The sequence below is a fragment of the Adiantum capillus-veneris genome, chromosome 21, assembly GCF_014529385.1.
Source record: "Adiantum capillus-veneris isolate H3 chromosome 21, ASM1452938v2, whole genome shotgun sequence".
Classification (NCBI taxonomy): domain Eukaryota; kingdom Viridiplantae; phylum Streptophyta; class Polypodiopsida; order Polypodiales; family Pteridaceae; genus Adiantum; species Adiantum capillus-veneris.
Window position 1 is genome coordinate 69,257,724 of NC_140951.1, and position 12,271 is coordinate 69,269,994.

General features: G+C 45.6%; 1 protein-coding gene across 2 annotated transcripts in view; it reads right to left on the reverse strand.

Annotated features, from left to right (window-relative positions):
• The window catches only part of LOC147431118 (uncharacterized), a 193,141-nt gene that overhangs the window by 29,715 nt on the left and 151,155 nt on the right, over positions 1-12,271 (reverse strand). For both annotated transcript variants that reach the window (XM_086494541.1, XM_086494540.1), the window contains one exon: positions 761-854. In XM_086494541.1, the coding sequence (XP_086350667.1) occupies positions 761-854 (94 nt within the window). The remainder of the gene's footprint in view (positions 1-760; positions 855-12,271) is intronic.

Below are 12,271 nucleotides of genomic sequence, written 5' to 3' on the forward strand. Positions count from 1 at the left end.
GCACTCTCCCTGCACTGTACAGGCTCTAACTGCAATCAGCACCTGTGTGGAATTTAGAATCCACACTAGGGCCTGAATTTCAACAGGTGTATGCCATTCTGCCGGAGCACTGCTACGGGTGCAGTGGCCACTGGGGCAGAAGAGAAGCAGCAGCAGCAAGCTCTTGGCAAGCACAACAAGTTCTTTGAGCGTTTCTTTTCAATGTTGCAACAATTACTTCAGGTAAGAGTCCACACAAGGGCAGTAGTCATAGCCCATCTACAACACATAACCTTGTTATGAGTCTTTTGATCTAGCCATGTTTCTCCTCTCAAGAAGTACCTATATATCTACTCACGCAAAAAGGCCCAATCGCTCAATCTCATAGTAGGTGGGTGTCTGCAACCATAATGTCCCTCTATAACTCCCTCCAAATGGCACAGTCTGCAAAGACAAACCTCCCTGCAACTATCCAATGATTTCTAGTGTAATGTGATGATGCTTTGATCAGACCCAGAGTCCTCATTGCATGGGTCACAATATCCATAATATTTGGCCATCATATCAAGACATACTCTGATATGTAGGCAGTGATCACATAGTACTGCATCTTCGAGAACAAACGGAGATGATGGATCCCTTATGTCCACATGTGTTTTCTTTATGACATGAACAGCTATGCATGGATTATATTGCCTCAAACCTAATGTGCCAAAAAGCATAGATAACGGACTGCCAAGAACAATGCTTAGATGTCACTAATTGTTGCAAAATCACTCACCAAATGGAATTTCTCCATGCGAAAACCACTGAGGAGACATTTCGTCCGTTTCACAAGGTTCTCCGCTGTAATCAAGAATGTTGAACACATGTACCTGCACATAAAGCTTCAGAAATCTGTGGCGCAGGAGTCCTGAGCAATACTTTTGATACTAAGCAAATAGATAACACAAGGAAACAAATGATCCATCTAAATGATTCTTTGCTCTGAATAAAGATGCATGAAGGTCTGTTCCTATGTGTAGAATATTCTATGTTTTGTTTGAGTCTCAACATCAAATCCCTCAAAGCGACAGTACCTCCCCTAAACTCCTGTGTTTGCAAATCTAAAGCAACTCCATTTTCATCCTAATGTCCCTATGTACCAAAATGCACTTGTATAGTGGTAGAACTTAATTGGTACTCAGCTGTCGTTAAAACCAGTCTGTAGCCTTACTAGAGGGCCATAATCCCTCAAATCCCCCAATAAGGGCCCTCTAGTCTGTAGCCTTACTAGAGGGCCCTCTGTATAGAGCCATAATCCCCCAAATCAACACAATGGGCACCCACAACTCCTGTAGTCTGCGCATCAATCGAGCTCTCAGTACCATGTTGAATGCTTTGCGGAATTCCATAAAGCTAAAATAAATCCGTCTCCCATGTGACCTGCCCTCCTCAATGATGGCTCTGAGTGTCAGAATATGACCAAGAGTGGAGAAACCCCTCTTGAAACCGGCCTAGCCCTATGCCCGTACACCCTCACCCTCTACCAAATTACTCGATTGCTGTTCAAGAATGGATGCATACAACCGTGCCAATGTGTGCCCAACCATAATAGTGCGGTAATTACTAGGCTCTGTAGGATCACCTGCCTTGAAGATAGACACAATAGTAGACAACCTCCAAGTCTCACGTAACCCCTCCACATGGCACGATTGAACAACACTGCAAGAACCTCTACAAGAAAATCTTTAGCATGTATAAAGTGCTTTGCTACTAGACCATCATGATCATATGCCTTGCTGGTCCTCATCCTGTCAATGGCTCTCTTTACCATCTCAGTGGTAAAGAAGGTGCTGATCTGGAAGGGGGTCCGGTCCAGGAACCGTATATAACGACGTCGCATACTGGCCCCACACATCAAGAGAGGTAATCACTGGGGAAGGGGAGTGCTCATGAAAGAATTGCCATGCCTCTCCTGAATCTCTACTCAAGAACAGCTGATACAAGTCTCGCTCCATCTGGGCCAAGTAAGCTCGTTTCTTCCGTCGCACAAGGCGCCAGGAAGCAATCCGAAATTGTTTGTAAGTGGTGACTCCTAAATGTCACCTCCGACCAGCGGCTGAGTGTGTGGGTGTGAGTATGCCTCTAATGCTGCACCATGCAGTGTCTCAATTAGTAAAGCGGTGCAGTCCTCCACTGAAAGGCCAGGACCAGATGTGCATAGACGGCTATAGATCTCCTTTGTATAGACCGAGTCAGTCTCTGGTGTAAATGTATAACGGGTATGTGCCCTGCCTCCTGATGTCCAAGGCTGTACTATACTAAAATGAAACGGACAATGTCAAAAGAGCATGATCCACTGCTACGCCCTCTCGTCTGGCTCCCACTATGAAATCCTGAATACAAGGAATATTGGGCGCCCCCTCTTATGATTAGAAGCTCAATTGGCCTACAGCTTACTGTCCTACTGCCATGTGTCCAGTTTGCCCCATTTGGTTTAATTCCTAGTACCCACCAACTTATAAAGTCCTATTGAGGGGCCAAAATGACTTTAATTGAGCTTAGCCCCTTCTGTACTAGTCCGATTCCGGTGCCGATCGGCCCAACCATCTCGTGGTTGCATGGCCCTGACTCTTGCGGGTTCAGTCAATGGCCATTTCACACTGGCCATGCAATGTCCGAGCAATTGTGATTTCAAAAAGAGGGTCCCAAAAATTAAATAAAAATCAAGGGAAGGAAACCAACAGATAAAGTTAGTGTTTGTCAAAGTCTGGTGACATACGCCCCTCTTGAAATCGCAAACGTCCTCGATTGCATGCATCCTATACATCCCACCAAAGATGATTTAGTCTAATTAGCACCCTTTTATCATCGCATGTATCCGCAAGAAAAACTGTCAAAAATATGTCCAAATGACTTAATGAAACCTTCGACGTTCATACTTTTGTCTTTATCTCTATCATAGTAGCGAGCATTGTGCTCCTAACATTTGTTAAGCAATGTACACTTCTATGGCCCAAATTCCGAATGTACATGAGAAGTGCTAGCTCCAACATCACCCCGCTTGTGCATGTGTCAAGACCTTTGACCTTTGCTCTACTGAAGTGATCTGAGTTGGGTAATACGTGGGTTGTAAACCAAAGAAGGTAAAGCTGCAATACATTTGGTGACTCTACCAGTTCACTCTCTTCCATCCACTTTGCATCCATAGGTGGATAGTTCTTGAACTTCACCAAATAATGTCTTGCAACTCTTTTCTTTCTTTATGTGCCAAAATCTGCTCAGGAACCAAGATCTCGTCAAGTTCCTCAAGATCTTCAGCTGGCATATCTTCTGGCACATCTCCCACATAAGGTCTTAGAAGACTAACATGAAACGCATTATAAATCGTCCAATTTTCTGGCGACTTTAGCCTGTATGCAACATTAGCGATCTTGTCAATTACTTGAAAAGGCCCATAGTAGCGCTTACTGAGCTTGGGGAATAACCTTTCCTTGCCCTTCATCTTCTTTAATTTTGCCTTTTCAAAGCAAAAGAACCCAATTACCAAGTGAAAACAAGAGTTCACGTCAATGACAATCAACAATCTTTTTTTGCTTTGCCCGAGTCTTCCCCAAGCCAAGCTGAATTTTCTTGTACATTTTCTATATATCGATCTGCTTCAAAAATCATATCTTTTGTGTGCAAAATGGGAGGCCCTCAACAATTTCAAAGGGTGCCTTGCTTGTTGACGAATGCACTATATTATTGCATGCGTACTCAAGCAAAGGTAAATACTATTGTCACTTGCCCTTATTGCCTTATACATAGCATTTAAGCAGGCTTAGGACAATAGAATTGGCCTCCTCTGACTGTCCATCAGTTTGTGTATAAAATGGGGATGAAAACTTCAGTGTAATGCCCATGTTTTCAAACAAGACTCTCCAAAACAGACTCCTCATGCGAGGATCATGATCATTGACAATTGACTCTGGCATACCATAGTAAATACATTATACATGAACAATCGTGCCATTTGATCAAATTTTATCTTCTTCCTGACAGGAATAAAATGGGTTTGTTGCTAACCCTGCAAATAATGATTCATATACCATAATTCCCTGTCTGCGTTCTCGGAAGTTCAAAGATAAAATCCATAGCAATACTTTCCAACGACTTATTTGGAATAGACAATGGTTGTAACAACCCTAGTGCCTTTTGCTTGTCAAACTTGACCTTTTAGCAAATTACACATGCTCACACAAAGGCGTCTACATCTCTGCTCAAAGTAGGCCAACAAAAGAATGTCTCGATCGCTTTCACTATCGCATCTATACCATGAAGCCCTGCATACGATGGGACATGACTTTCTACCATAACCTTATATCGTAGTGGCCTAGTGACATATAAGTCTTCCATTATCATCAAAACCATCCGTAATGCGATAATGCTCATGGCATTGTCCATCTAACAACTCAAAGATCAAAATCTTCATCAATAGCATATTGCTCCTTCATATCCTCAAGTTCATGATGATAAGGAATTGACAGAGCTAGAATTTGTGGCTTCCTTGACAATGCATCAGCCACAACATTCTTTTTGCCTTCCACATGCACAATCTGAAAGTGGAACGTAGTCAAAATGTTGGCCCATCGCATACGCTTTTCATAGAACTTTGACTATGTCAAGAAGTATCGCAAGGTCTGATGATCTGTTTGGACAACAAAATCAACACCTAGCAGGTAGTGTTTCTAACTTGAAAGCGCATGGATCACAACCAGTAGTTCTTTCTCATAGACTTGCATAGTCTTTTCTGGCCCTTGCAGGAATCTACTATCATAGGCTACTACCTAGCCATAGTACTGTGCCAATACTATTGCCACAGGTATCACACTGGACCACAAATGACTTCCAGAGATTTGGCAAAACGATTACTGGATCCGAAGTCATCTTTTCCTTCAAGAGATTAAAAGCTGAAATCTCTTTTTGCATCCATTTGAAAGTGACCTCTTTCTTTTGTAAAGCATATAGAGATGAAGCAATCTTGACAAAATTTCGGATGAACCTTCTATAATAGGAACATAATCCCAAGAAGCTACGGACATCATGCACAATCTCCAAATTTGACCATGTCTTGATTGCTTCAACCTTGGAAGGATCCATTCGGACTCCATCCTTTGACACTATGTGCCCTAGAAAGTGTATCTCTTCCAAGAAGAATTCACTTTTCGTGGCATTGATGAGCAACCTGACTGTGTAACTGTTCGAACACAATGGTCAAATGATGCCTATGCTCCTCTTCATTCTTCGAATAGACTATCATGTCATCAAAGAATGTGCCAACAAGCTTTTGATGTGGACAAAAAATTCTATCTATCATCCTATTGAACGTAGCAGAGGCATTTGGAAGACCAAATAGCATCATTAGAAACTCATATTGACCCAATGTCGTCATAAACGCAATCTTGTGCACATCCTCTGGCTTGATATGAATTTGACGATATCCCTTGTTAAGATCTATCCTGTTGAAAATTGCTGCACCCTCTAGGCAGTCAAGAATATCACCAATCCTTGAAAGAAACCTGTCCTTTGTGATATTCTTATTCAACGCACGATAATCAATACACATGCACCAGGAGCCATCTTTCTTCTACACTAAGAGCACTAGAGAGCAAAAGGATGAAGAACTAGGTTGAATCAACCCTTGTTCTAACAGCTCCTCCACTTGGCTCATAATCTCTTTCTGTTGGGCCGCAATTACCCTGTAGAGAGGTCTATTTGGTGGGCTACAACCTGGCATCAAATCTATCGCACGATCCTCTGGCCTCGCCGACAGCAACTGAGACGCTAAAATGAATCAGAGAAACAATCACTAAACTCTCACAAAAAAGTTGACCTTTCTTTATTTAACAAAGATAAATTTGATTGATATCCACGTGCAAAAATCAAGTATGCAGAAAGATGATTTTTAATTATAGAAGTGATAGTAGAACTATACAATAGGGATAGACTCTTCTTTCAGCTTTACATTCAAGATATGAGTCCTGTCCATATGCTGCAAGGTGACCTTTTTGTTGAACGCATCTAGCACGCCATGTACTCGGAACATCCATGGAATTCCCATCAAAACATCACATCCTTCTAAAGGCATGATATAAAACTCTTATGTATTTACATAAGACTGGATGTGTAGATGAATGAGGGAATTACAGACTGTGAATGGCCAGGACATGCCAAACCCATCTCTTCAACTTTAATGCCCAACTTGATAGCCAACTCTAGCGAGATAAAGTTTACCTTTGCACCCGATCAAAGACAACAAGTGTTGTTTCATCCTTAACTTTACCCCACGCTCTGCATAGCTCACTGGCATCAGAGTTCGGCCTATCCCCCATCATATCTGGCACTAAACCGGATGTGGGTTTGGGCTACTTTCCTTTCCTATTCTCTCTATCATATGAGTCAATTGGCCTTTTCTTCTTTGGACAATCGGCAACAAAGTGACTAGGCTGTTTGCAAATGAAACATTTACCCTCAACCATTAAAGCCTTCTTTTCCTCAAAAGATTTACGCACGAAAGGCTTCTTCTGTTTCTTAGCCTATCCTCGAGAAGTCTTGGCTGAGTCTTTAGATTTCTCTAGCTTTCCTGACCCTTTTGGAAGCTTGAGGAGTCGCTTTTGTAAAGGGCTTCTTTGCTTAATTTTTCTTTGATTGAACCCCTTTCACGTTGCCTTGGAATCCATTATCTTCTCCTTTCAACAAGGCATGGCTAGTGCTGGCAACCTCCAGCAGCTGAGTAAGGGTGGCCACTCTGTTCTTTGTACAATAATTCCTGAGCCCTTTAGGCAGCCCACAACAATACTCTCTGCTCTGCCAATGGCAAAAATCTGTAGGAAGTTACTCAAAGCAGCGCTTCACAAAAGTTCAGATTGTACTCTTGTAAGTTTTTGCAGCTAGCCGCATTGAGTTGGTGCCAATCTGCCCTAACATCAACTTCAAACTCATTTGACAGTCACGTGGATGCAAACATCTGTTTGAAGTAAACCCATGTGGTGAGTGCGTGCCCTTGCATCAATAAAGTCGTCCACCATGAACGTGCATCTCTTTTGACGAAAGTGGCACCTTTCTGAACCTTCGAAGCATATGCAGTATCAAATTGTCAACTGCACCACCTTCTTTCTATGGTTTCAGCTTATCTAGCACTGTCAAATTACCGTAGGGAAGTGTCTACAACATGGGTATAGTGGTTGGGATTATCTGTGCTCCTTGGCAATTAGCATTTTGGCTTCTTGGTGCCATATTTGCTTGCTGATTGGAAAGATCTGCCATACCAAAAATGCCATGTGGCACCCAAAACTCGCCTTGAGTACTCTGAAACCTTGGCTGTAAGCCGATAATACCATACATGGAGTTTGGCATCATGCTTTACATACCCCCAAACACTGCTGCTGGCATATATTGCTAATTTCCATGCGCATAATCAACCATGCTTTGAAACACAGATCCACCTCAACCCAAGATGTATCATAGGTGGTGCAAATACATGATGCATAGCTTGGAAGGTAGTTCCCTGTCCATTTAGACCAGCATTTGGATGCTCAAAGGTGGCTGGCTGAACTAGTATAGCCCGAGAATTGACGTCCTAGCCACTTGTTCATGGATCGAAAGGGTTTGCCTTGGAGCCTCCTGTGACTCCACAACATGAGAATGCTCTTCTCTCTCTCTCTCTCTCTCTCTCTCTCTCTCTCTCTCTCTCTCTCTCTCTCTCTCTCTCTCTCTCTCTCTCTCTCTCTCCCAGCTAGGACATATTAGGGACCTGCACTTGAGCCTCAATAGGATCTACCGGATGAGAATGTTGCCTTGCCTAGTGGGACACTGGTGGAGCTTGCAAAAACTCCATGAACCTAGGATTCTGCATCAACCGGGTAAACAATTTCATAGCAACTACCATATATGCCCTAAACACGTCCTCATCTAGTTGCCCAGTCATTATCCATTGAGGTTGTGGCACATTCACATCGATAAAAGGTACAGTTAGTGGTGGTTGTGAACTTTTGCCAACCTCATATACCATAGGAATAGCATGTCTGTCCTGACTCTTGTGAAGAAGAACCCTCTTCTCTCGTGTCATCCCTCCTATCAGCCATAGTGGAATTCCAAGTACCTGTACTTTGTGTCTTAGCCCAAACCAGAGCAAAGCTCACTTCTTGAGGAAAAAATGATATTGTCCCGACGACGGAACCATGAAACCGGTCTGTAGCCCTATGGAGGGCGGTAAACTTAAGCTTTCACTCGATAAATAGACCGTCCAACTTTCCATGTACTGTAAGAGACAAAATAGCTTCACAAATAAACCTGTAACTAGACTTCATCACTTCAAAACAATTCACGACTTGGTAGTAGCTAGAGCACTCCCAAGCCCCAAAGACTGGCATCCCTTTCGGTATTTCTTTATCAATTGCAAATCAACGACCCGAACACTTTCACCTAACGCTCATCATGTCACAAACTGAAGACGTGGCATGACCTATGGACGCCAAATTAAAAGACTTTGTAGCTCAGATAGTGTGTCGTGCTCTCGACAGTGGGTGCTCCTCAGCGCAATGTGCATGACAATCTCACTCAAACAGACTGAAAACAGGAAACAATAAACAACAACGGCGCTCACAGAGACACAACAACAACAGTAGACCACAACAAATGACTCGACTATCTCAAAGAACCGATACAGACTCTGGCGTCGCAGCACACTCAGCTCGAGCCCAGGACTCTCAGGTACAATGGGGTGTCGAGGCTCAGATGTCAGGGATGGTGAATAAGTGCTCTGTGTATAGACTCTCTGCTCCCGACGATGATGCTAGACCAGATGTAAAAGCAGATGATGATCCTGACCCAACCGCTACTACTCACATGTACCATCATAAAGAGCCACCAACGGCTCATAAATGTCCAGTCAGCTAAATCTATCTCCAAACTGAGGGGTGGTGATGACCTGGCCACGATGTCCACTAGACCACCGTCAGTACCCTGCCACGTGTCACTCCCAAGCCCAGAGGGTCTGTCCAGTGTGAACCAGACCAACTGTAACAACTGTCCAACTGTCTCTCCTATGAAGGACACTGTAGCCCTGCTATATAGGTTGTCCGCCACAAGACCTCTCACCGTCTCGGTGAGAGGAATACCAAAAAAACTGTGAAAGAAAACCACTAGGTACTGCATCCGTACATCTTTCCTGAAGCAGGTGCTAGGCCCATGACCTTACCTACCTCAAAAGTGGCGTAAAAACATTGCACTGCTTGCAAACGCCTTAAGCCTTTGAATAGGCAGGAACCGAGTATGATTGCATAGTCCATGAATCCCAATTGGCACAACAGAATGAGGCTCCACTACCAAGAGATATGCTCGGTTTGGATCCAGCGCATCTTTTATTATTAATAACCATAGTGAGAGGAAAATAACCATAGTGAGAGGGAAATGACATGGTCCATGCTTGCAGATAACCTTGCAACACTTAACACTTACTTCTCAACACTGAGGGCGAGGGGTAGGTAGGGTTTAGGTAGGGGGTGGATAGGGCGAGGCCTAGGTAGGTAGGGGCGAGGGGGGAAAGGGTAGGGGCGAGGGGAAAAAGGGTAGGGGCGAGGGTAAGAGAGGGTAGGGGCGAGAGGGGGTGGGATTGGGTAGGGGCGAGGGAGAGAGAAGGTAGGGGCGAGAGGTGAGGGGTGGTATTGGGTAGGGGCAAGGGTGAGTGGGCATGGGGACTAGGGGCGAGGGGGTGTGAGGGGGTGGTCTACTGTTGCTGTTGTGTCTCTGTGAGCTCGGTTGTGTCTATTGTTTCCTATTTTTAGTCTGTTTGGAGTGAGATTTTCACGCACATTGCACTGAGGAGCACCCATTGTAGAGAGCACGACACAGTATCTACGCTACACGTGCTCTCATTTTTGGCAACCACGATGGGATCTCAACTGAAGTCTCACTCTCTGTCAGGTACAAATCTTGAAGCTAGTTGGCTCTATCTAGCTTCGCCTACCTTGCCTTGCACTGTTCTCCTCTCGCCCTGGTCCAACTGGTCTAGTCCTCTCTCGCCCTGGTCCAACCAGCCCTCGTCCCTAGTCTAGTCCTCCTCGACCCTGGTCTAGTCCTCCTCGTCCCTGGTCCAGCCTGGGTCTAGTCACTTGCCTGGTCTAGTAGAGTCTAGACCAGTCTTTAGCCAGTTCAAGGTTTTCTTGCCCAAAGCTTCGTTGGATTGGTGGTCGCTGCATGACACATACAAGGTGGTCAGTCGAGCCTCAAAGCGCACTACTGAGTGTAGCGCGGATAATGTGTCGTGTTCTCTATAGTGGGTGGTCCTCAGTGCAATGTGCGTGACAATCTCACTCAAACAAACTGAACAGAAAAGGAAACCATAGACATCAACAGAGCTCACAAAGACACAACAGCAGACCAAAACATATGACTCGACTCTCTCAAAGACTGATACATACTCTGTCGTGGTAGCACACTCAGCTCCAACCCAAGACTCACAGGTACAATGGGGGTGTCGAGGCTCAGATGTGAAGGGATGGTGAAGACGTGCTCTGTGTAAAGACCCACTCACTCTAGACCACTGCGTACAAGATCAGAGGTGAAGAAGATAATCGAATAACCAACCGCTACTACTCATATGTACCACCATAAGGAGCCACCAACGGCTCATAAATGTCAGCCATGTGGTGACCTGGCCACGAGGTCCACTAGACCACCGTCGGTACCTTGCCACGTGTCACTCCCCAGCCCAGAGGGTCCGTCCAGTGTCCCTCCAATGGGAACCAGCCAAGACCTGTCCTGTGAAAGACACTGTACCATGAAGGACACTGTAGCCATGCCACAGGTTGCCCGCCACAAGACCGCTCACCGTCTCGGTGAGAGGAATACTGAAAAAAATTGTGAAAGAAAACCACTAGGTACTGCATCCGTACATTTCTTGAAGCAAGTGCTAGGCCCAACAGTGACCTTACATGCCTCAAAAGTGGAGTAAAACACTGCCCTGCTTGCAACGCCTTAAGCCTTTTAATAGGCAAGAACCCAATATGATTGCATAGTCCAAGAATCCCACTCGGAAAAACAGACAGCTTGGCTCCTCAGCAAAGAGATATGCTCGGTTTCGATCCAGCGCATCTTTATCCTCCATAACCATAGTGAGAAGAAAATGACATGGTCCTCACTTGCAGATGAAATTGTTGAAAAGACTGATGATTAGAAGCTCGAGTAATAACGCAGGTGAGGTTAAGCTCTATCTTAATGGCAGAACAAAAAGCATTAGCAACAACGGGATGCTTGAAAGCCACAAGGAACGCAGCTGAATGCTTGAAAGCCGAGGGGTGGGTTGGGTAGTAGGGTGAATGCTTGAAATCCGAGGTAGGTAGGTAGGTAGGTAGGGGGGAGGGCGACGGGTAGATAGGGGGAGGGCGAGGGCGAGGGAGATAGGGAGAGGGCGAGGGGTAGGTAGGTGGGAGGGGGAGGGCGAGGGCGAGGGGGTACGTAGGAGGGCTAGGGCGAGGGGGTAGGTAGGTGGGAGGGGGAGGGCGAGGGGTAGGTAGGGGGGCTAGGGGGAGGGGGTAGGTAGGTGGGAGGGGGAGGGCGAGGGAGTAGGTGGGTGGGTGGGAGGGCGAGGGGGAGGGCGAGGAAGGTAGGGAGATGGCTAGGGGTAGGTGAGGGCAAGGGCGAGGGCGAGGGCGAGGGCGAGGGGCGAGGTATGGGGAGGGCGAGGGCAAGGTAGGTAGGGAGAGGGCGAGGCCTAGGGAGGGGGCGAGGGCAAAGGAGGTAGGGGGAGGGCAAGGGCGAGGAGGTGTGAGGGGGACTAGGGCAGTAGATGAAGTCCATGTACCACTGGTTGAAAGAGGAGATCCTACAGAGCGCAGCTACCATGAGCAAGACAACTATCATGACAAATGGAATTCATTAGGCAGGACGAGCTCTGTGAAGGGAGCTTTGTTCTCGGAGGAGATTTCTGCCCACTTCTATGATCCTCCATAGGCTCACCAAATTCAAAGACTTCCACCAAGGGCGCATCCGGGGTAACTTCTATGACAGTCAACCTTTGAGCTGGCTCAGGTGGTTCATTGGGTTTAGTTACTGTGGAAACATTGGAAGAAGGTGTACCTCTATGCAAAGAGTGAATAGAGACTCCATAACAAGGCATACATTTGGTAGCCTCCAACCACTCCAGCAGATCTTCATCAAACCCATCAGGTGTAGTAGGTTGTTCTTGTTCAGGGTTGGTTTCCATTGACAAAGAAACTTGCTGCACCACTGGATCCATATCTCCTTCTAAGAGAATCGGTTGCATCGG